The sequence below is a fragment of the Ranitomeya imitator genome, chromosome 2 (genome assembly GCF_032444005.1).
Source record: "Ranitomeya imitator isolate aRanImi1 chromosome 2, aRanImi1.pri, whole genome shotgun sequence".
NCBI lineage: Eukaryota > Metazoa > Chordata > Amphibia > Anura > Dendrobatidae > Ranitomeya > Ranitomeya imitator.
In genome coordinates, this window is record NC_091283.1 from 850,185,053 (window position 1) to 850,210,715 (window position 25,663).

The 25,663-nt window shown below is 55.7% G+C and overlaps 1 protein-coding gene across 1 annotated transcript in view; it reads left to right on the plus strand.

Moving 5' to 3' along the window:
• The first annotated feature begins 412 nt into the window (after nucleotides 1-412).
• ENO4 (enolase 4) overlaps nucleotides 413-25,663 on the plus strand; it is a 65,804-nt gene continuing 40,553 nt past the window's right edge. Inside the window, exons 1-5 of the mRNA XM_069754390.1 lie at nucleotides 413-674; nucleotides 7,415-7,543; nucleotides 16,351-16,502; nucleotides 16,696-16,832; nucleotides 23,952-24,121. Coding sequence (XP_069610491.1) covers nucleotides 522-674; nucleotides 7,415-7,543; nucleotides 16,351-16,502; nucleotides 16,696-16,832; nucleotides 23,952-24,121 — 741 coding nt within the window. The 5' untranslated portion in view covers nucleotides 413-521. The remainder of the gene's footprint in view (nucleotides 675-7,414; nucleotides 7,544-16,350; nucleotides 16,503-16,695; nucleotides 16,833-23,951; nucleotides 24,122-25,663) is intronic.

Here is a 25,663-nt window from a genome sequence, read left to right on the forward strand (position 1 = left end):
TGCGGTATATTCACACCAGGCTCCTCCCTGCGGTATATTCACACCAGACTCCTCCCTGCAGTATATTCACACCAGACTCCTCCCTGCAGTATATTCACACCAGGCTCCTCCCTGCAGTATATTCACACCAGGCTCCTCTCTGCAGTATATTCACACCAGGCTCCTCCCTGCGGTATATTCACACCAGGCTCCTCCCTGCGGTATATTCACACCAGGCTCCTCCCTGCGGTATATTCACACCAGGCTCCTCCCTGCGGTATATAATAAACTGTCTGCCGCCTCAGGTTATCACTCCCGGTGCTGCTCATGTTTCCCTCCCTCCCTGGCCCCGGCTCTCCCTCAGGCGGCGCTGTGATTGGTCGCTGTAGGCCCCGCCTCCTCGCCCTCTGCAGCCGCCATTTTGTTGTAGTCCAGTCCGTGTCTCGGCTCCAGTGTCTGTAGCGTTGTGTCCATAGTAACCGAGCAGCTTGATAACTCGTCCGCGGTAACCGGCACTGGGTTTGGAAGCCGTGGGATCAGCGATGAGTGTGGGAGCCACTGCCATGTCCCGGGGCCACACAAAGCGCGCAGCCACCGCCGCCGAGTATTACCGGGCCCGCCTGGTCCCTGAGCGGCTGGAGGAGGCTCTGAACGTCATTTATCACCGGGGATCGGAGGACGTGTACGGAGACCTGGTAATGACGTCATCAGGAGCTGACACACCTCAGAATGATGGGGAAAGTGACTAATACTGACGTCACCAGCAGCCCTGCGATAGGAGGAGTGATAATCCTGCAGAGCGGGCGATAACAGCGCAGAGGGGGCGAGAACAACGCAGAGCGGGCGAGAACAACGCAGAGCGGGCGATGACAGCGCAGAGGGGGCGATAACAGCGCAGAACGGGCGATAACAGCGCAGAGGGGGCGAGAACAACGCAGAGCGGGCGATGACAGCGCAGAGCGGGCGAGAACAACGCAGAGCGGGCGACGACAGCGCAGAGGGGGCGATAACAGCGCAGAACGGGCGATGACAGCGCAGAGGGGGCGATGACAGCGCAGAGGGGGCGATGACAGCGCAGAGCGGGCGATGACAGCGCAGAGGGGGCGAGAACAACGCAGAGCGGGCGATGACAGCGCAGAGGGGGCGATGACAGCGCAGAGGGGGCGATAACAGCGTAGAGCGGGCGAGAACAACGCAGAGCGGGCGATGACAACGCAGAGCGGGCGATGACAGCGCAGAGCGGGCGAGAACAACGCAGAGGGGGCGAGAACAACGCAGAGCGGGCGATGACAGCGCAGAGGGGGCGATGACAGCGCAGAGGGGGCGATGACAGCGCAGAGGGGGCGAGAACAACGCAGAGCGGGCGATGACAGCGCAGAGGGGGCGATAACAGCGTAGAGCGGGCGAGAACAACGCAGAGCGGGCGATGACAACGCAGAGCGGGCGATGACAGCGCAGAGCGGGCGAGAACAACGCAGAGGGGGCGAGAACAACGCAGAGCGGGCGATGACAGCGCAGAGGGGGCGATGACAGCGCAGAGGGGGCGATGACAGCGCAGAGGGGGCGAGAACAACGCAGAGCGGGCGATGACAGCGCAGAGCGGGCGAGAACAACGCAGAGCGGGCGATGACAGCGCAGAGCGGGCGAGAACAACGCAGAGGGGGCGATGACAGCGCAGAGCGGGCGAGAACAACGCAGAGCGGGCGATGACAGCGCAGAGCGGGCGAGGACAGCGCAGAGGGGGCGATGACAGCGCAGAGGGGGCGACGACAGCGCAGAGCGGGCGACAACAGCGCAGAGGGGGCGAGAACAGCGCAGAGGGGGCGAGGACAACGCAGAGCGGGCGAGGACAGCGCAGAGGGGGCGATGACAGCGCAGAGGGGGCGATGACAGCGCAGAGGGGGCGATGACAGCGCAGAGCGGGCGATAACAGCGCAGAGGGGGCGAGAACAGCGCAGAGGGGGCGAGAACAACGCAGAGCGGGCGAGGACAGCGCAGAGGGGGCGATGACAGCGCAGAGGGGGCGATGACAGCGCAGAGCGGGCGAGGACAGCGCAGAGGGGGCGAGGACAGCGCAGAGGGGGCGATGACAGCGCAGAGGGGGCGATGACAGCGCAGAGGGGGCGAGGACAGCGCAGAGCGGGCGAGGACAGCGCAGAGCGGGCGAGAACAGCGCAGAGCGGGCGAGAACAGCGCAGAGCGGGCGAGAACAACGCAGAGCGGGCGATAACAGCGCAGAGCGGGCGATAACAGCGCAGAGCGGGCGAGAACAGCGCAGAGCGGGCGACGACAGCGCAGAGCGGGCGAGAACAACGCAGAGCGGGCGAGGACAGCGCAGAGCGGGCGAGAACAACGCAGAGCGGGCGAGAACAACGCAGAGCGGGCGAGGACAGCGCAGAGCGGGCGAGAACAGCGCAGAGCACGCGATAACAGCGCAGAGCGGGCGAGAACAGCGCAGAGCGGGCGACGACAGCGCAGAGCGGGCGAGAACAACGCAGAGCGGGCGAGGACAGCGCAGAGCGGGCGAGAACAACGCAGAGCGGGCGAGAACAACGCAGAGCGGGCGAGGACAGCGCAGAGCGGGCGAGAACAACGCAGAGGGGGCGATGACAGCGCAGAGCGGGCGACGATAGCGCAGAGGGGGCGAGGACAGCGCAGAGCGGGCGAGGACAGCGCAGAGCGGGCGATGACAGCGCACAGCGGGCGATGACAGCGTAGAGCGGGCGAGGACAGCGCAGAGGGGGCGAAGACAGCGCAGAGCGGGCGACGACAGCGCAGAGCGGGCGAGAACAACGCAGAGCGGGCGATAACAGCGCAGAGCGGGCGAGGACAGCGCAGAGCGGGCGATGACAGCGCAGAGCGGGCGAGAACAACGCAGAGCGGGCGAGGACAGCGCAGAGCGGGCGAGGACAGCGCAGAGCGGGCGATGATAGCGCACAGCGGGCGATGACAGCGTAGAGCGGGCGAGGACAGCGCAGAGGGGGCGAAGACAGCGCAGAGCGGGCGACGACAGCGCAGAGCGGGCGAGAACAACGCAGAGCGGGCGATAACAGCGCAGAGCGGGCGAGGACAGCGCAGAGCGGGCGAGGACAGCGCAGAGCGGGCGATGACAGCGCAGAGCGGGCGATAACAGCGCAGAGGGGGCGATGACAGCGCACAGCGGGCGATGACAGCGTAGAGCGGGCGAGAACAACGCAGAGCGGGCGATCACAGCGCAGAGCGGGCGAGGACAGCCCAGAGCGGGCGATGACAGCGTAGAGCAGGCGATGACAGCGCAGAGCGGGCGATGACAGCGTAGAGCGGGCGATGACAGCGCAGAGCGGGCGACGACAGCGTAGAGCGGGCGAGGACAGCGCAGAGCGGGCGACGACAGCGCAGAGGGGGCGATGACAGCGCAGAGCGGGCGACGACAGCGCAGAGCGGGCGAGAACAACGCAGAGCGGGCGATCACAGCGCAGAGCGGGCGAGAACAACGCAGAGGGGGCGATGACAGCGCAGAGCGGGCGATGACAACGCAGAGCGGGCGATCACAGCGCAGAGCGGGCGAGGACAGCGCAGAGCGGGCGATGACAGCGTAGAGCGGGCGATGACAGCGCAGAGCGGGCGATGACAGCGCAGAGCGGGCGATGACAGCGCAGAGCGGGCGACGACAGCGTAGAGCGGGCGAGGACAGCGCAGAGCGGGCGAGAACAACGCAGAGCGGGCGATGACAGCGTAGAGCGGGCGAGGACAGCGCAGAGCGGGCGAGAACAACGCAGAGCGGGTGATGACAGCGCAGAGCGGGCGACGACAGCGCAGAGCGGGGGTGATGACTGCGCAGAGCGGGTGATAACAGCGCAGAGGGGGCGACGACTGCGCAGAGCGGGTGATAACAGCGCAGAGGGGGCGACGACTGCGCAGAGCGGGCGACCACAGCGCAGAGCGGGCGATGACAGCGCAGAGCGGGCGAGAACAACGCAGAGCGGGCGAGGACAGCGCAGAGCGGGCGAGGACAGCGCAGAGCGGGCGATGACAGCGCACAGCGGGCGATGACAGCGTAGAGCAGGCGAGGACAGCGCAGAGGGGGCGAAGACAGCGCAGAGCGGGCGACGACAGCGCAGAGCGGGCGAGAACAACGCAGAGCGGGTGATAACAGCGCAGAGCGGGCGAGGACAGCGCAGAGCGGGCGATGACAGCGCAGAGCGGGCGATAACAGCGTAGAGCGGGCGAGAACAACGCAGAGCGGGCGATCACAGCGCAGAGCGGGCGAGGACAGCACAGAGCGGGCGATGACAGCGTAGAGCAGGCGATGACAGCGCAGAGCGGGCGATGACAGCGTAGAGCGGGCGATGACAGCGCAGAGCGGGCGACGACAGCGTAGAGCGGGCGAGGACAGCGCAGAGCGGGCGACGACAGCGCAGAGGGGGCGATGACAGCGCAGAGCGGGCGACGACAGCGCAGAGCGGGCGAGAACAACGCAGAGGGGGCGATGACAGCGCAGAGCGGGCGATGACAACGCAGAGCGGGCGATCACAGCGCAGAGCGGGCGAGGACAGCGCAGAGCGGGCGATGACAGCGTAGAGCGGGCGATGACAGCGCAGAGCGGGCGATAACAGCGCAGAGGGGGCGATGACAGCGCACAGCGGGCGATGACAGCGTAGAGCGGGCGAGGACAGCGCAGAGGGGGCGAAGACAGCGCAGAGCGGGCGACGACAGCGCAGAGCGGGCGAGCACAACGCAGAGCGGGCGATAACAGCGCAGAGCGGGCGATGACAGCGCAGAGCGGGCGATGACAGCGCAGAGCGGGCGATAACAGCGCAGAGGGGGCGATGACAGCGCACAGCGGGCGATGACAGCGTAGAGCGGGCGAGGACAGCGCAGAGGGGGCGAAGACAGCGCAGAGCGGGCGACGACAGCGCAGAGCGGGCGATGACAGCGCAGAGCGGGCGATAACAGCGCAGAGCGGGCGAGGACAGCGCAGAGCGGGCGATGACAGCGCAGAGCGGGCGATAACAGCGCAGAGGGGGCGAAGACAGCGCAGAGCGGGCGACGACAGCGCAGAGCGGGCGAGCACAACGCAGAGCGGGCGATGACAGCGTAGAGCGGGCGAGGACAGCGCAGAGGGGGCGAAGACAGCGCAGAGCGGGCGACGACAGCGCAGAGCGGGCGATGACAGCGCAGAGCGGGCGATAACAGCGCAGAGCGGGCGAGGACAGCGCAGAGCGGGCGATGACAGCGTAGAGCGGGCGAGAACAACGCAGAGCGGGCGATCACAGCGCAGAGCGGGCGAGAACAACGCAGAGGGGGCGATGACAGCGCAGAGCGGGCGATCACAGCGCAGAGCGGGCGAGGACAGCGCAGAGCGGGCGATGACAGCGTAGAGCGGGCGATGACAGCGCAGAGCGGGCGATGACAGCGTAGAGCGGGCGATGACAGCGCAGAGCGGGCGACGACAGCGTAGAGCGGGCGAGGACAGCGCAGAGCGGGCGACGACAGCGCAGAGGGGGCGATGACAGCGCAGAGCGGGCGACGACAGCGCAGAGCGGGCGAGAACAACGCAGAGCGGGCGATCACAGCGCAGAGCGGGCGAGAACAACGCAGAGGGGGCGATGACAGCGCAGAGCGGGCGATGACAACGCAGAGGGGGCGATGACAGCGCAGAGCGGGCGATGACAGCGCAGAGCGGGCGATGACAACGCAGAGCGGGCGATCACAGCGCAGAGCGGGCGAGGACAGCGCAGAGCGGGCGATGACAGCGTAGAGCGGGCGATGACAGCGCAGAGCGGGCGATGACAGCGCAGAGCGGGCGATGACAGCGCAGAGCGGGCGACGACAGCGTAGAGCGGGCGAGGACAGCGCAGAGCGGGCGAGAACAACGCAGAGCGGGCGATGACAGCGTAGAGCGGGCGAGGACAGCGCAGAGCGGGCGAGAACAACGCAGAGCGGGTGATGACAGCGCAGAGCGGGCGACGACAGCGCAGAGCGGGGGTGATGACTGCGCAGAGCGGGTGATAACAGCGCAGAGGGGGCGACGACTGCGCAGAGCGGGTGATAACAGCGCAGAGGGGGCGACGACTGCGCAGAGCGGGCGACCACAGCGCAGAGCGGGCGATAACAGCGCAGAGCGGGCGACGACAGCGCAGAGCGGGGGTGATGACTGCGCAGAGCGGGTGATAACAGCGCAGAGGGGGCGACGACTGCGCAGAGCGGGTGATAACAGCGCAGAGGGGGCGACGACTGCGCAAAGCGGGCGACAACAGCGCAGAGCGGGCGATAACAGCGCAGAGCGGGCGACGACAGCGCAGAGCGGGCGAGAACAACGCAGAGCGGGCGATAACAGTGCAGAGCGGGCGATGACAGCGCAGAGCGAGCGATGACAGCGCAGAGCGGGCGACGACAGAGCAGAGCGGGCGACGACAGCGCAGAGCGGGTGACAGTAACGCAAAGCGGGCGATAACAGCGCAGAGCGGGTGATAGCAGTGCAGAGTGGGCAATAACAACGCTGAGCGGGTGACAATAACGCAAACCGGGCGATCACAACGCAGAGGGGGTGATAACAGCGCAGAGCAGGCGATGACAATGCAGAGCGGGTGACGACAAGGCATAGCGAGCGATGACAGCGCAGAGCAGGCGACGATGCAGATGCAGAGGGAGTGATGACAACACAGAGTGGACGATAATAGCGCAGAGCGGGCAACAACGCAGAGCGGGCAACGACAATGCAGAGTAGGCGACAACAACGCAGAGCTGGTGACGATGCAGAAAGGAAGACAATGCAGAACTGGTGACGATGCAAAACGGGTGACGATACAGAACGGACGATGATGCAGAACAGGCAACGATGCAGAAGAGGCGATGATGCAGAAACGGTGACGATGCAGAACGGGTGACAATGCACAAGAGGCGATGATGCAGAACAGTCGACAACACAGAACGGGTAATGATGCAGAACAGGCGGCGATGCAGAAATGACGACAATGCAGAAGGGGTCACGATGCAGAAGGGGCGACGATGCAGAAGGGGCGACGATGCAGAAGGGGCGACGATGCAGAAGGGGCGACGATGCAGAAGGGGCGACGATGCAGAAGGGGCGGGGATACAGAAGGGGCGGGGATGCAGAACGGGCGACGATGCAGAAGGGGCGACAATGCAGAGCAGGCGACGATGCAGAACGGGTGACAATGCAGAACGGGCGACGATGCTGAAGGGGCGACGATGCAGAAGGCGCGACGATGGAGAAGGGGCGACGATGCAGAACGGGCGACGATGCAGAACCGGCGACGATGCAGAGTGGGCGAGGACGTGATCCCTGTGGGGCTGTGATACTGACGTCATGTCGCGATCTGCCTGTGGGGGAGGGAGAGGTGTTTTGTGCTTTGCAGCAGAGTTCTTGTAGGATGATGGGAGTGCTTGTCTGTGTTTTACCGTTCTTCATTCTGTTGTTTTTTCCTTTCAGTCCAGGTACTTTGCTGCGTTCTCGGACCCTCCCGTCATCAGCGACGTCCGTGGAAGGAAGGTTCTGGATGGTGCAGGAAAGGTGACCCTGGAAGCCGAGGTCGTGTGCACCGAGCGGACCGTCGAGAAGGTGCGGGCACACAACACTGCAGTCAATCACATCCCTGCTCCTGCCTGGTACAAGCCATCTAATTAGTCGAAGACAATTCTTTTCTACTGTTAATACCTCTGCTTCCTGTCAGCAAATGAAACATGCAGGGAATGAAACAGCTGAGAGCGGCTGATGGCTTGTTACAATGTATCAGTGCAGACGGGCCTCAGCGCTGAAGACAGCAGCGCAAATCTCTCACCTGTTACATTGTAACAGTCTCTCAGCTGTGTGACTTTCCATTCACTGACTGTAAGCCGAGAGCTATTAAATGGTGAAATCAGGAGGGTCTGCTGTGCTCCAGGTGAAGAGTGGCCTCTATAGCCGGCAGCGGCCGAGCGGGGGACAGTGCTGTGCATACAATGCCGGGGCTGCGGTAAACACTGACACCCCCTTATTTATGACATGTAGATATCTGGTGTACAAGTGATTAGTGCCCTACAGACACTTCTGGAGAGAGGGGTCCGGAGCAGAAGACCCTGCAGCTGCCTCTCCCTGGAGCACTATAGGTGATACATCCCGCGGGGGCTTATTGTTCGCCCCTCACTGATGACACCTGAGACCTGGCCGTGCCTTTCATGACTTTACAGCGACACTAACGTTCTGATGCTGATCCCCCCCGGGGTTAATGACGGCGTCATCGCCTCCCTGCACAATGCAGATGAAAGCACAAGGTCGTCTTCTGTGCGGCGAACAATGTGCAGGCGCCGGCGCTATTAATTGCGAGACTCGCACTGAAAAGCTTCCCCAGAACACTCAGGAGGAAAGAAAACATCGCTGCACAGAGACACGGGCGTAGCGATAAGAGAGCGTCCGCCGACCGAAGACACGGGCGTAACGATAAGAGAGCGTCCGACCAGAGACACTGGCCTAATGATAAGAGAGCATCCCACTGGAGACACGGGCATAACGATAAGAGAGCGTCTGACCAGAGACACGAGCGTAACGATAAGAGAGCCTCCGACCAGAGACACGGGCGTAACGATAAGAGAGCGTCCGACCAGAGACACTGGCCTAATGATAAGAGAGCATCCCACTGGAGACACGGGCATAACGATAAGAGAGCGTCTGACCAGAGACACGAGCGTAACGATAAGAGAGCCTCCGACCAGAGACACGGGCGTAACGATAAGAGAGCGTCCGCCGACCGAAGACACGGGCGTAACGATAAGAGAGCGTCCGACCAGAGACACGGGCGTAATGATAAGAGAGCATCCCACTGGAGACACGGGCATAACGATAAGAGAGCCTCCGACCGGAGACACTAGCCTAACGATAAGAGAGCGTCCGACCAGAGACACGGGCGTAACGATAAGAGAGCGTCCGCCGACCGAAGACACGGGCGTAACGATAAGAGAGCTTCCGACCAGAGACACTGGCCTAATGATAACAGAGCATCCCACTGGAGACACGGGCATAACGATAAGAGAGTGTCCGACCAGAGACACGGGCGTACCGATAAGAGAGCGTCCGACTAGAGACACGGGTGTAACGATGAGAGCTTCCGACCAGAGACACTGGCCTAATGATAAGAGAGCATCCCACTGGAGACACGGGCATAACAATAAGAGAGCGTCCGACCAGAGACACGGGCATAACGATAAGAGAGCGTCCGACCAGAGACACGGGCGTACCGATAAGAGAGCGTCCGACCAGAGACACGGGCGTAACAATAAGAGAGCATCCCACCGGAGACACGGGCGTAACGATAAGAGAGCGTCCGACCAGAGACACGGGCGTAACGATAAGAGAGCATCCGACTGGAGACACGGGCGTAATGATAAGAGAGCGTCCGACCAGAGACACGGGCGTAACGATAACAGAGCGTCCGACCGGAGTCATGGGCCTATCGATAAGAGAGCGTCCGACCAGAGACACGGGCGTAACGATAAGAGTGCATCCGACTGGAGACACGGGCATAACAATAAGAGAGCGTCCGACCAGAGACACGGGCGTAACGATAAGAGAGCATCCCACCGGAGACACGGGCGTAACGATAAGAGAGCCTCCGACTGGAGACACGGGCGTACCGATAAGAGAGCGTCCGACCAGAGACACGAGCGTAACGATAAGAGAGCATCCGACTGGAGACACGGGCGTAACGATAAGAGAGCATCCGACTGGAGACACGGGCGTACCGATAAGAGAGCGTCCGACCAGAGACACGAGCGTAACGATAAGAGAGCCTCCGACCGGAGACAATAGCCTAACGATAAGAGAGCGTCCGACCAGAGACACGGGCGTAACGATAAGAGAGCCTCCGACCGGAGACAATAGCCTAACGATAAGAGAGCGTCCGACCAGAGACACGAGCGTAACGATAAGAGAGCCACCGACCGGAGACAATAGCCTAACGATAAGAGAGCGTCCGACCAGAGACACGGGCGTAACGATAAGAGAGCGTCCGACGGCGTAATGATAAGAGAGCGTCCGACCAGAGACACTGGCATAACGATAAGAGAGCGTCCGACCAGAGACACGGGCATAACGATAAGAGAGCGTCCGACCAGAGACACGGGCATAACGATAAGAGAGCATCCGACCGGAGACACGGGTGTAACGATAAGAGAGCATCCCACTGGAGACACGGGTGTAACGATAAGAGAGTGTCCGACCAGAGACACGGGCGTTACGATAAGAGTGCATCCGACCGGAGACACGGGCGTAACGATAAGAGAGCATCCCACTGGAGACACGGGCATAACGATAAGAGAGCGTCTGACCAGAGACACGAGCGTAACGATAAGAGAGCCTCCGACCGGAGACACGGGCGTAACGATAAGAGAGCGTCCGACCAGAGACACGGGCGTAACGATAAGAGTGCATCCGACTGGAGACACGGGCGTAATGATAAGAGAGCGTCCGACCAGAGACACGGGCGTACCGATAACAGAGCGTCCGACCGGAGACATGGGCCTATCGATAACAGAGCATCCCACCGGAGACACGGGCGTAACGATAAGAGAGCTCCGACCAGAGACACGGGCGTAACGATAAGAGTGCATCCGACTGGAGACACGGGCGTGATGATAAGAGAGCGTCCGACCAGAGACACGGGCGTACCGATAACAGAGCGTCCGACCGGAGTCATGGGCCTATCGATAAGAGAACGTCCGACCAGAGACACGGGCGTAACGATAAGAGAGCGTCCGACCAGAGACACGGGCATAACGATAAGAGAGCGTCCGACCAGAGACACGGGCGTACCGATAAGAGAGCGTCCGACCAGAGACACGGGCGTAACGATAAGAGAGCATCCCACCGGAGACACGGGCGTAACGATAAGAGAGCGTCCGACCAGAGACACGGGCGTAACGATAAGAGAGCATCCGACTGGAGACACGGGCGTAATGATAAGAGAGCGTCCGACCAGAGACACGGGCGTAACGATAAGAGAGCATCCGACTGGAGACACGGGCGTAATGATAAGAGAGCGTCCGACCAGAGACACGGGCGTACCGATAACAGAGCGTCCGACCGGAGACATGGGCCTAACGATAAGAGAGCATCCGACCAGAGACACTGGCCTATCGATAAGAGAGCATCCCACCGGAGACACGGGCATAACAATAAGAGAGCGTCCGACCAGAGACACGGGCATAACGATAAAAGAGCATCCGACCAGAGACACGGGCGTAACGATAAGAGAGCATCCCACCGGAGACACGGGCGTAACGATAAGAGAGCGTCCGACCAGAGACACGGGCGTAACGATAAGAGAGCATCCGACTGGAGACACGGGCGTAATGATAAGAGAGCGTCCGACCAGAGACACGGGCGTAACGATAAGAGAGCATCCGACTGGAGACACGGGCGTAATGATAAGAGAGCGTCCGACCAGAGACACGGGCGTACCGATAACCGAGCGTCCGACTGGAGACATGGGCCTAACGATAAGAGAGCATCCGACCAGAGACACTGGCCTATCGATAAGAGAGCATCCCACCGGAGACACGGGTATAACAATAAGAGAGCATCTGACCAGAGACACGGGCGTGAGGATAAGAGAGCATCTTACCAGAGACACTGGCCTAACGATAAGAGAGCTTCCGACCGGAGACACGGGCGTAACGATAAGAGAGCGTCTGACCAGAGACATGGGCCTAACGATAAGAGAGCATCCGACCAGAGACACGGGCGTAACGATAAGAGAGCGTCCGACCGGAGACACGGGCGTAACGATAACAGAGCATCTGACTGGAGACACGGGCCAAACCATAAGAGAGCATCTGACCGGAGACATGGGCCTAACGATAAGAGAGCGTCCGACCGGAGACACGGGCGTAACGATAACAGAGCATCTGACCGGAGACATGGGCCTAACGATAAGAGAGCATCTGACCGGAGACACGGGCTGTTGTGAATTCAGCTTTTGGGCTCCCTCCAGTGGTTGTAGAGGGGGGTAATGCAGTTGTGCCTGGACTGCAGGAGTGGACAGGTGTATCTACTAATTGCAAAACTGACTGGGGTATATAGCTTTGCTGGATCCTTTAGTCAGTGCCAGTTGTCCATTGTTCTTGAAGGATTCACTTCCCTGCTGGTCTCTCCAGTTTGCTGTATTTTTCTACAAAGATAAGTCCTGGCTTTGTTTTGGCTGTCCACCTGCTGTGGACCTTATAGTTCTGTGCATATTCATGTTTTTGTGTTGTCCAGTTTTGTCTGTGAAGGATTTTTTTGCAGCCTAGCTATTTCTCTGGAGATGCAGATATACCCCCCATGTCTTTAGTCAGATGTGGTGATCCGTATTTTCTGCTTTGGATATTTTCTAGTGTTTTTATACTGACCGCATAGTACTCTGTTCTATTCTTTCTTTTTAGATAGTATGGCCTCCTATGCTAAAATCTGATTTCATATCTGCGTATGTCATTTCCCTCTCCTCTCACCGTCAATATTTGTGGGGGGCTATCTATCCTTTGGGGATTTTCTCTGAGGCAAGACAGGTTTCCTGTTTCTGTCTTTAGGGGTAGTTAGATCTTAGGCTGTGCCGAGGGGTCTAGGGAGTGTTAGGTACCCCCCACGACTACTTTTAGTTGCGCTGCTAGGTTCAGGGTTTGCGGTCAGTACAGGGACCACCTTCTCCAGAGTACGTCTCATGCTGCTCCAAGGCCACCAGTTCATAACAACGGGCCTAACGATAAGAGAGCCTCCGACCGGAGACACAGGCGTACCGATAAGAGAGCGTCCGACCGGAGACATGGGCCTAACGATAAGAGAGCATCTGACCAGAGACACAGGCCTAACGATAAGAGAGCCTCCGACCGGAGACACGGGCCTAACGATAAGAGAGCATCTGACCGGAGACACGGGCGTAACGATAAGAGAGCGTCCAACCGGAGACACGGGCGTAACGATAAGAGAGCCTCCGACCGGAGACACTGGCGTAACGATAAAAGAGAGTCTGACCGGAGACACGGGTGTAACGATAAGAGAGCGTCCCACCAGAGACACGGGTTTAACGATTAGAGAGCCTCCGACCGGAGACATGGGCGTAACGATAAGAGAGCCTCCGACCTGAGACACAGGCGTAACGATAAGAGAGCATCTGACCGGAGACACGGGTGTAACGATAAGAGAGCGTCCCACCGGAGACACGAGCATAACGATAAGAGAGCGTCCCACCGGAGACACGAGCATAACGATAAGAGAGCGTCCCACCGGAGACACAGGCATAACGATAAGAGAGTGTCCCACCGGAGACACGGGCGTAACGGTAAGAGAGCATCCGACCGGAGACTCGGGTTTAACGATTAGAGAACCTCCGACCGCAGACACGGGCGTATCGATAAGAGAGCCTCCAACCGGAGACACAGGAGTAACGATAAGAGAGCGTCCCACCGGAGACACGGGCGTAACGATAAGAGGGCATCTGACTGGAGACACGGGTTTAACGATAAGACAGCGTCCAACTGGAGACACGGGCGTAAGGATAAGAGAGTGAGAGTGTCCCTGTACAGAGGTGTCAGCTGCGGCCCCTTTACAGGTATTATGTGCGGGAGGCCGAGGCTTGGAAAGTGGTGTGTGAATCGTGTGTCGTGGCGAGGTCTTTGTGAGCGCTGCTTTGGGTAATCATTGTGGAGACACAGGGGTAGGTGGGCGCCCATATCCACTAGCCAGAAACGCATGGACCAGGGATCGTCCCACCAAACACCCGCTCTCCCTTTTAACGTGGGCATAACATTGCTCAGACAACACAGGGTGAGGGTAACACAGTGCGGCAATGCTTTATTGAACCACAAAACAGGCAGATAACATGTTGAACAGTCCCAGCAAATACCCCAAGATGGTGCACAGTACAGAGTCTCACCCTTCTGCTGACTCACCGGGATAATGGCAGCTGTTACTTCAGAGCTCCCAGGGTAGCTGCCCCACCTGTGGCACGCACAGAGAAGAGGTAACGACAAGCTTAGGGAGATGACAGGTACAAGCTCAGTTGACCCGAGGGTCACAACCTGACTCCTCCGAACATCTCCATGGAGCCAGGCGACCGGCTGGTCCCAATCCTGGCTTTCGCCAAATGTATCCATCGTTCAGCGAAGGTCAATGGTGCAGATCTGTATTCTTCCAACCGGGGCCGATGTCTCCTAGGTTGTTTCCTGTAGAATGATAGATCCGTGCCCCATGATGGGGCCATGATGTCTTGGCAGCAGTCTTGTGGGATACCCTGGATGTTTGGATGTCTTGGCAGAATCTATGGCTGTCTCTCTCTCTGTCTCAGAGGCATATTACCTCTTTTTATGTTTAACCAGTGTCCTTTACTCCAGCATCACAGATAAGGAGAAGAATGGTGACGACCAAGTCGCCTTGTTTGATTATGTAATCTATTTGCATAGATTTTCCTCCTGTTTTAAAAATCAACAAACTATCTGGCCAACACAATGTATAATCAGCACATCACTAGTCATCAAGGATAAGAGCACACTATGTTCTATCACATATCAGCTTACAAGTCAATATTAAACGCTTACACACACTTAAGTCTGTTTTCTTGACCAGCCAGAAAGAAATGCTTAAATTCAAGCACCAACATCCAGATTACAGTCCATTCTTCTTTTTTAATCAGATACATTTTTATTAAGGAAAATCAGTGATAACAAATGACATCAAGCTGTTATTCACAGATAATCATATATTTTATGAACATAACTCCCCCCCCTTTTCCCTCCCTATCCCCCCCCCTTCGAGACCCCTTTAATGCTTTCCCAAATTCCCATCCGATATTCCTTCCCCAATTCAAATACAATTGTATAGTATGAACATCATCTATAACATTATGCATCCTCCCCACAGTTCTAATTCCATTCTATCCATGGCTGCCAAATCTTTTGAAATACATCGAGTTTATTTCTCTTAGTATAGATACTTTTTTCCAATAAAATTATATGGTCCGCCTGCGTAAGAAAGTCTCGTCTAGTCGGAGGGTCCTACCTGATCCAGAACCGAGCTATCAATTTCCTTGCTATGAATAACAGTCTAGCAATCGCCAGTTTAACCATAGATACCGCTGCTATTTCTTCCACATAGCCTAATATACAGACCAAAGGGTCTCTTTGAATAACGCACCTATATACCAATCCGATTCAGAAGGCGGACAATCTAGGGCAGTGCCACAGCATGTGTAACATGTCTGCCCGTTCCTGCAAACATCGTGGACACTCGGAATCAGACCTCAGACCCATCGTGAACAGTCTATCGGGAGTTCTGTAAGCTCTATGAATCACATATAGTTGAGACATCCTCCCAGGTTCGCTCATAGAGATCTTAGTCACATATTCTACAATAGATTCCCGTCTATCATCATTTATCTCTCCCAGTTCAGCTTCTTCCCATTTCACTCTAGACTTGATGGGAGAAAGGTGAAGAATAAATCTCTATACACTTCTGAAATTGCCCCCCTTGTCCCGCTGTTCTCCAAAATGGAAGCCAGCGTGATATCTATCTGGATCTCAATAAGTTTTCTCCGACATTGCGACCGATACGCGTGCTGAATTCTTTTATAATGATATAAATTTAAATGTGATAACTGGAATTCTGTTTGTAACTCCACGAATGATCCATTAGCTGACCCATCTTTCTAATTCCTGCCTCTCTCCATGGCCGATATCCTTCCATTTGCTTAAATTCTTGTAAGTTTATATTATCCCATATAGGTGAGTATTTGGTAAGGCCTGTGACCCCCCTAATCTGTTTAACTTTTTCCCATACCTTATGAATTTGGAGAACAGTAGGAAACCGAGAACCCAGTTTCAAAAATTGCCCCCCTTCCAAACTCTCACCCAGAGGCCATTTTCCCATCAAATATCTCAAGCTACTGGGCGATTGCCCCTTTCCCATCTCCTCCCCCCATCCTCCAATATGCTGGCATTGTGCTGATAAAAAATATACCCAAGGGTTAGGGAGCGCCAAGCCCCCTTCCGCCTTTGGCCTCTGCAAAGTTTCTTGTTTAAACCTTGGGTTTTTCCCCCCCATATTAGTTCGCCAAACAGCGATTTGATTTTATGGAACCTACTCTGCGGAATCCAAATTGGAGAATTATGCAGCACATATAACAACTGCGGCATCACAATCATCTTCAAAAGGTTCACTCTTCCAATTACAGAGAGATGTAGTTTGTTCCACGCCTAAATTTTGGTACGTATTTTTTGTAGCAGAGGGCTTAGATTAACAGTCCATTCTTCTTGGTTTGCTAAAAATAGTCATCTGGTTAATTAATATACAATGCTGTGTCTCCACAATCGTGCTCAGACATGTGTTGATGCGTGTGCCCTTCGCGGCTTATTGTCACCCTGCAGAAAGTCTGTGCGGCCACCGTCTGCGCAGACCCTGAAAACGCAGGGCGGCTGGAGTCCGTGGAGACGGCCATCCAATGGATACGAGATGCCATAGCCCCATCGCTCAGAGGCGTGGAGCCCAGAGAGCAGAGCGCTATTGACCACATGCTAAGGTGGGTCTGCTGCGCCGGGCATGTGACCCTGCTGTGTAATCTGGCATCTGCTGGAAAGTTCTGGATGATCGGTCTCTTCCAGGCTCCTTACTATCATTCGATGAGCCGTGGTCATGGTGGAGGACGGTGGAGGGCATATGTTCTGGAATATTCCCCTCCGCGCTCATCTCATCGCTCCGTCTGTTTCTATCAGTGATTATTTTAGGGTGAAGAAACAAGAAGAGAAGCAGAGGAGGGATGATGAGAGTGAGAATCCTGCGTCCCCAACAGCTTCCCTCCCATCCCCCGCAGCATCGCCTCCGTCCAGCAGGAAGAAGGCGAGTGGTAAAGGTGAGAGCGCCAGACCTGTCACATGACAAGCTGCTGCCCGATGATTGGTTCAAGGCATTTCCAGTAATGACTCTATAACTGAGCGGGGTGGTGACAGCAAGGGGTTGGGGGGCTGCTATACGCACAAGGCAGGATCACCTCCAGGACTCGGTGGGCGGCCCGGGCAGAGAGCACCTTGCTGTGGGCTTGACGGGTGTGGAATGACATGTTTGGGTGGTCGGCCGCTCCTTCCCCTGCTTGATTCTCTGGCCCTCAGTCAGGCTCATCCCTTACTGGTGTACATGGAGGAAGCTGTGACTGGGGCCCGCCTGCCACTGGGGTATTACTCAGAAGGTTGGAGGACGCCAGCTGTGGTGTCAGGGACCTTAAATGGAGTGTGTCAGCACAGAGCGATGGACTAGACCCCGCACTGACGCCATGGGCATCCAAACAGTGCTGTGCAGCTGTGCATCCATCTCCACCCATCTCTAGGAAGGCAGAGCTGTCAATCAAAGAAGGGAGCGGAGATAGAGGAAAACGTGGCACAAGTCCCCTGAATGTATCTCTGTGCCTGACTGGAAAGACTCGGTCCGGTTATCATGAAGAGACAGAGGTTCGGGCTCGTCGGCGGCCGGCGGCATCGCTGCCAGAATTCACACCTCTTGTGCCCTAAAAATGTTGTGCTCCTGTGAAACAATCTCTGCTCGTAGCCTCAGCCGGCCTGTGCAGTGAGCTTTAATTATTGGAAAACCCCTTTTAATTTAAAGGCATTGTCATAAGTGAAGTGTAAATACTGCAAACAATATAAGCTCCCTGAGGCCAGAGCAGGGACCGGGGTCACACCGCAGAACACATATAGCACCACCAGCGTCTGCTGAGAAACTGCGCACGGCGCCACCGCTGTGCACACACTGTCTGCAAAATCACAAACGGTAGAACAGCAGCCAGGAGTGGAGGAGCAGCAGAAAGCGGCTGCCACAGCGGACGACCCCAGACACGGGCGCCACCGACCTGTGTGACCCCAACCTGACCTCAGACACGTGCGCCACCGACCCCTGTGTGACCCCAACCTGACCTCAAACATGTGCACCACCGACACTGTGACCCCAACCTGACCTCAAACATGTGCGCCACCGACCACTGTGTGACCTCAAACATGTGCGCCACTGTGTGACCCCAACCTGACCCCAAACATATGGGCCACCGACCCCTGTGTGACCCCAAACATGTGCGCCACTGACCACTGTGTGACCCCAACCTGACCCCAGACATGTGCGCCATGACCCCGTGTGACCTCAACCTGACCTCAAACATGTGCGCCACCGACCGCTGTGTGACCCCTGTGTGACCTCAAACATGTGCGCCACCGACCCCTGTGTGACCCCAACCTGACCCCAGACACGTGAGCCACGACCTCTGTGTGACCCCATCCTGACCACAAACGTGCGCCACCGACCCCTGTGTGACCCCAACCTGAATCCAGACATGTGCGCCACCGACCCCTGTGTGACCCCAACCTGACCTATGGGCATGTGCAGCGTGCTCACCCCCGGCCGGCCTGGGTTCAGTTTTTGTGGAGTACCATGTAAGTTCTAATGCTCTGATTCTGGATACTGCACGCGCTGATACGCACTGCGGCACTTCACTCCTAGGACTCATCAGTGTTCCCTCCTCACTTGGAGGTTGAGCCCTTATGGGTCTCACTGGGAGCGGGGCTATCCTAGGCAGTTACTGCGCTCTTCCATCATACACTGCTCGTCAACACTACTCGTCATCATTCATCCATGAGTTGTCAGCTGTGGTTGGATCATAACCTCCTGTCACCTGCCTGTGGTCGTGTGACTCTGGACTCAGGTGATTCTGCATACGCAGCTTGCTAAGACCCCAGCCTGACCTATCAGCATACGCACTGTATTAAGACCCCAGCCTGACCTATCAGCATATGCAGCGTGCCAAGACCCCAGCCTGACCTATCAGCTTATGCAGCGTGCCAAGACCCCAGCTTGACCTATCAGCATACGCACTGTGCTAAGACCCCAGCCTGACCTATCAGCATACGCACTGTATTAAGACCCCAGCCTGACCTATCAGCATACACACAGTGTTCTAAGACCCCAGCCTGACCTATCACCGGTGTTGTGAATTCTGTGGCTGAATTCACTCCTGTGGTCACAAGTGGTACTGCAGCTTCTGGGCTTCCTCCCTCAGGTGTTCTGGTGAGCTCGTTGGCTGCCTTGTTATTTAACTCCACCTGATTCTGTCTTCCTTGCTCCTTGTCAATGTTCCAGTGTTGGATCTGAGCTTCTGGATCTTTCCTGTGGCCTGCTGCTCTGCTTAGATAAGTGCTTCTTTGCTTTTGTTGCTGTTTTTTCTGTCCAGCTTGTCTATTCGTTTTTGCTGGAAGCTCTGAGACGCAAAGGGTGTACCGCCGTGCCGTTAGTTCGGCACGGTGGGTCTTTTTGCCCCCTTTGCGTGGTTTTTTGCTTTAGGGTTTTTTGTAGACTGCAAAGTTCTCTTTGCTATCCTCGCTCTATCTAGAATATCGGGCCTCACTTTGCTGAATCTATTTCATCCCTACGTTTGTCTTTTCATCTTGCTAACAGTCATTATATGTGGGGGGCTGCCTTTTCCTTTGGGGTATTTCTCTGAGGCAAGTCAGGCTTGTATTTCTATCTTCAGGCTAGTCAGTTCCTCAGGCTGTGCCGAGTTGCATAGGTAGTGTCAGGCGCAATCCACAGCTGCCTTTAGTTGTGTTTAGGATAGGTTCAGGTATTGCGGTCTACAGAGATTCCACGTCTCAGAGCTCGTTCTATTGTTTTTGGGTTATTGTCGGATCACTGTATGTGCTCTGATTGCTGGCACACTGTGTTACTGGATTGCCTTCATAACAGTACAAGGAGCCCACCTAATGATTCTCAATAGAGGGAAAAAAGAAGTTCTGACATAATTTTTTTTTCTCAGCTCTGTGTTCAGTCTTTTTTTTCCCCTAGACACTTGGGTGCTTCAGGACACAGCTGTGGACATGGATATTCAGGGTCTGTGCTCTTCAATGGATAATCTCGTTATAAATGTACAAAAGATTCAAGATACTATTGATCAGAAATCTATGCTAGAACCAAGAATTCCTATTCCTGATTTGTTTTTGGGTGATAGAACTAAGTTTCTGAGCTTCAAAAATAATTGTAAGCTATTTCTGGCCTTGAAACCTCATTCTTCTGGTAATTCAGTTCAACAGGTTTTGATTATTATTTCTTTTTTGCGCGGCGACCCTCAAGACTGGGCATTTTCTCTTGCGCCAGGAGACCCTGCATTGAGTGGTGTCAATGCGTTTTTCCTGGCGCTCGGATTGCTGTACGATGAGCCTAATTCAGTGGATCAGGCTGAGAAAAATTTGCTGGCTTTGTGCCAGGGTCAGGATGATATAGAAGTATATTGTCAGAAATTTAGGAAGTGGTCAGTACTCACTCTGTGGAATGAATCTGCGCTGGCAGCTTTGTTCAGAAAGGGTCTCTCTGAAGCCCTTAAGGATGTCATGGTGGGTTTTCCTGTGCCTGCTGGTTTGAATGAGTCTATGTCTTTGGCCATTCAGATCGGTCGTCGCTTGCGCGAGCGTAAATCTGTGCACCATCTGGCGGTATTGTCTGAGGTTAAACCTGAGCCTATGCAGTGCGATAGGACTATGACCAGAGCTGAACGGCAAGAACACAGACGTCTGAATGGGCTGTGTTTCTACTGTGGTGATTCCACTCATGCTATTTCTGATTGTCCTAAGCGCACTAAGCGGTCCGCTAGGTCTGCCGTCATTGGTACTGTACAATCCAAATTCCTTCTGTCCATTACCTTGATCTGCTCTATGTCATCATATTCTGTCATGGCGTTTGTGGATTCAGGCGCTGCCCTGAATCTGATGGATTTGGATTATGCTAAACGTTGTGGGTTTTTCTTGGAGCCTTTGCGGTGTCCTATTCCGTTGAGAGGAATTGATGCTACACCTTTGGCCAAGAATAAACCTCAGTACTGGGCCCAGCTGACCATGTGCATGGCTCCTGCACATCAGGAAGTTATTCGCTTTCTGGTACTGCATAATCTGCATGATGTGGTCGTGTTGGGGTTGCCATGGCTACAAACCCATAATCCAGTATTGGATTGGAACTCTATGTCGGTATCCAGCTGGGGTTGTCAGGGAGTACATGGTGATGTTCCATTTTTGTCTATTTCGTCATCCACTCCGTCTGAGGTCCCAGAGTTCTTGTCTGATTATCAGGATGTATTTGAAGAGCCCAAGTCCGATGCCCTACCTCCGCATAGGGATTGTGATTGTGCTATCAATTTGATTCCTGGTAGTAAATTCCCTAAAGGTCGTTTATTTAATTTATCCGTGCCTGAACACACTGCTATGCGCAGTTATGTGAAGGAATCCCTGGAGAAGGGGCATATTCGCCCATCGTCATCACCACTGGGAGCAGGGTTCTTTTTTGTAGCCAAGAAGGATGGTTCGCTGAGACCTTGTATAGATTACCGCCTTCTTAATAAGATCACTGTTAAATTTCAGTATCCCTTGCCATTGTTATCTGACTTGTTTGCTCGGATTAAGGGGGCTAGTTGATTATCTTCTCGTCATATTCCTATGAAGGTTTCCTCTCCTAAATTTAAACCTCGTTTTATTGGTCCGTATAGGATTTCTGAGATTCTCAATCCTGTGTCCTTTCGTCTGACCCTCCCGGACTCCTTTTCCATACATAATGTATTCCATAGGTCGTTGTTGCGGAGATACGTGGCACCTATGGTTCCATCTGTTGAGCCTCCTGCCCCGGTTTTGGTGGAGGGGGAATTGGAGTATATTGTGGAGAAAATTTTGGATTCTCGTGTCTCTAGACGGAAACTCCAGTATCTGGTTAAATGGAAGGGTTATGCTCAGGAAGATAATTCCTGGGTTTTTGCCTCTGATGTCCATGCCCCAGATCTTGTTCGTGCCTTTCATGTGGCTCATCCTGGTCGGCCTGGGGGCTCTGGTGAGGGTTCGGTGACCCCTCCTCAAGGGGGGGGTACTGTTGTGAATTCTGTGGCTGAATTCACTCCTGTGGTCACAAGTGGTACTGCAGCTTCTGAGCTTCCTCTCTCAGGTGTTCTGGTGAGCTCGTTGGCTGCTTTGTTATTTAATTCCACCTGATTCTGTCTTCCTTGCTCCTTGTCAATGTTCCAGTGTTGGATCTGAGCTTCTGGATCTTTCCTGCGGCCTGCTGCTCTGCTTAGATAAGTGCTTCTTTGCTTTTGTTGCTGTTTTTTCTGTCCAGCTTGTCTTTGCGTTTTTGCTGGAAGCTCTGAGACGCAAAGGGTGTACCGCCGTGCCGTTAGTTCGGCACGGTGGGTCTTTTTGCCCCCTTTGCGTGGTTTTTTGCTTTAGGGTTTTTTGTAGACTGCAAAGTTCTCTTTGCTATCCTCGCTCTATCTAGAATATCGGGCCTCACTTTGCTGAATCTATTTCATCCCTACGTTTTGTCTTTTCATCTTGCTAACAGTCATTATATGTGGGGGGCTGCCTTTTCCTTTGGGGTATTTCTCTGAGGCAAGTCAGGCTTGTATTTCTATCTTCAGGCTAGTCAGTTCCTCAGGCTGTGCCGAGTTGCATAGGTAGTGTCAGGCGCAATCCACAGCTGCCTTTAGTTGTGTTTAGGATAGGTTCAGGTATTGCGGTCTACAGAGATTCCACGTCTCAGAGCTCATTCTATTGTTTTTGGGTTATTGTCAGATCACTGTATGTGCTCTGATTACTGGCACACTGTGTTACTGGATTGCCTTCATAACACAGCATATGCAGCGTGCCAAGACCCCAGCCTGACCAATCAGCATACGCACTGTGCTAAGACCCCAGCCTGACCTATCAGCATACGCAGTGTGCTAAGACCCCAGCCTGACCTATCAGCATACGCAGCGTGCTAAGAACCCATGCTCACCGAGCCATGGGAAAAAACAGCGAGGAGCTCCTCAGGGACCCCTCATTCTCAGTGTCACCAAGGCCCCTGATTCTCAGTGTCATCGGGGCCCCTCATTCTCAAAGTCATCGGGGCCCCTCATTCTCAAAGTCATCGGGGCCCCTCATTCTCAGTTATCGGGGCCCCTCATTCTCAGTGTCATCGGGGCCCCTCATTCTCAGTGTCATCGGGGACCCTCATTCTCAGAGTCATCAGGGTCCCTCATTCTCAGAGTCACCGGGGCCCCTCATTCTCAGTGTCATCGGGGCCCCTCATTCTCAGAGTCATCGGGGCCCCTCATTCTCAGAGTCATCGGGGCCCCTCATTCTCAGAGTCATCGGGGCCCCTCATTCTCAGAGTCATCGGGGCTCCTCATTCTCAGTGTCATCGGGGCCCCTCATTCTCAGTGTCATCGGGGACCCTCATTCTCAGTGTCATCGGGGACCCTCATTCTCAGAGTCATCGGGGCCCCTCATTCTCAGTGTCATCGGGGCCCCTCATTCTCAGAGTCATCGGGGCCCCTCATTCTCAGAGTCATCGGGGCCCCTCATTCTCAGAGTCATCGGGGCCCCTCATTCTCAGTGTCATCGGGGCCCCTCATTCTCAGAGTCATCGGGGCCCCTCATTCTCACAGTCATCGGGCCCCTCATTCTCACAGTCATCGGGGACCCTCATTCTCAGAGTCATCGGGGCCCCTCATTCTCAGAGTCATCGGGGCCCCTCATTCTCAGAGTCATCGGGGCCCCTCATTCTCAGAGTCATCGGGGCCCCTCATTCTCAGAGTCATCGGGGCCCCTCATTCTCAGAGTCATCGGGGCCCCTCATTCTCAGAGTCATCGGGGCCCCTCATTCTCAGAGTCATCGGGGCCCCTCATTCTCAGAGTCATCGGGGCCCCTCATTCTCAGAGTCATCGGGGCCCCTCATTCTCAGAGTCATCGGGGCCCCTCATTCTCAGAGTCATCGGGGCCCCTCATTCTCAGAGTCATCGGGGCCCCTCATTCTCAGAGTCATCGGGGCCCCTCATTCTCAGGATTGTTGCATTTTTCAGAGGTCTCGTGTACGATACGACACGTTCAAATCTTGTACATCTTGTTCAGCTCGACTTTATTTCTCATGGATTTTCGGATAACGATCGCTTTCTCTAATTCTCTTATTAACCCCTTGCAGGAAAAAAGGCCCCAGCACCAGAGAAGCCCCTCCCCCCGGCGGAGCAGCAGGAACCGCCCACCAGGGGCAGCCTCGCCATAGCTGCAGTGTCACTGGCTGTAGCGAAGAGCAGCGCTGTACTCCAGGATATGCCGCTGTACTCGCACATCGCAGCGCTAAAGCAGCAGCCGGTAGGGGCGTCAGCATCCCACTGTCGGCATTTATATAGCTCCACCCCTCATAATCATGGTGTGCCCCGCCCCTCATATAATCATAATGTGCCCCTCGCCCTCATGTAATAGTGTGCCCCGCCCCTCATAATCATGGTGTGCCCCTCCCCCTCATGTAATAGTGTGCCCCTCCCCTCATAATCATGGTGTGCCCCGCCCCTCATATAATCATAATGTGCCCCTCTCCCTCATGTAATAGTGTGCCCCGCCCCTCATAATCATGATGTGCCCCTCCCCCTCATATAATAGTGTGCCCCGCCCCCTCATATAGTCATAGTGTGCCCCGCCCCTCATATAATAGTGTGCCCCGCCCCTCATATAGTCATAGTGTGCTCTGCGCCTCATATAATAGTGTGCCCCTCCCTTCATAATAGTGTGTCCCTCTCCCTCATATAATAGTGTGCCCCACCCCTCATATAATAGTGTGACCCGCCCCCTCATATAGTCAGTGTGCCCCGCCCCTCATATAATAGTGTGCCCCGCCTCTCATATAGTCATAGTGTGCCCCGCCCCTCATATAATAGTGTGCCCCGCCCCTCATATAGTGTGCCCCGCCCCTCATATAATAGTGTGCCCCGTCCCTCATATAATAGTGTGCCCCGCCCCGTCATATAATAGTGTGCCGCTCCCCTCATATAATAGTGTGCCCCGCCCCTCATATAGTCAGTGTGCCCCGCCCCTCATACAATAGTGTGTCCTGCCCCTCATATAATAGTGTGCCCCGCCCCTCATATAGTCATAGTGTGCGCCACCCCTCATATAATAGTGTGCCCCTCCCTTCATAATAGTGTGTCCCTCCCTCTCATATAATAGTGTGCCCCACCCCCTCATATAGTCATAGTGTGTCCTGCCCCTCATATAGTAGTGTGCCCCGCCTCTCACATAGTCATAGTGTGCCCCACCCCTCATACAATAGTGTGTCCTGCCCCTCATATAATAGTGTGCCCCGCCCCTCATATAGTCATAGTGTGCGCCACCCCTCATATAATAGTGTGCCCCGCCCCTCATATAGTCATAGTGTGCGCCACCCCTCATATAATAGTGTGCCCCGCCCCTTATATAGTAGTGTGCCCCGCCCCTCACATATTCATAGTGTGCCCCACCCCTCATACAATAGTGTGTCCTGCCCCTCATATAATAGTGTGCCCCGCCCCTCATATAGTCATAGTGTGCGCCACCCCTCATATAATAGTGTGCCCCGCCCCTCATATAGTCATAGTGTGCGCCACCCCTCATATAATAGTGTGCCCCGCCCCTTATATAGTAGTGTGCCCCGCCCCTCACATATTCATAGTGTGCCCCACCCCTCATACAATAGTGTGTCCTGCCCCTCATATAATAGTGTGCCCCGCCCCTCATATAGTCATAGTGTGCGCCACCCTTCATATAAAAGTGTGCCCCGCCTGTAACGGGGTCTACCAAGCTGGGGTACCTCTTTCAGTACCACCCCGTGTTTCAGGAGGTCCACTCTGCTTTTGCTGGATTCTGAATGAAGGACGCTGG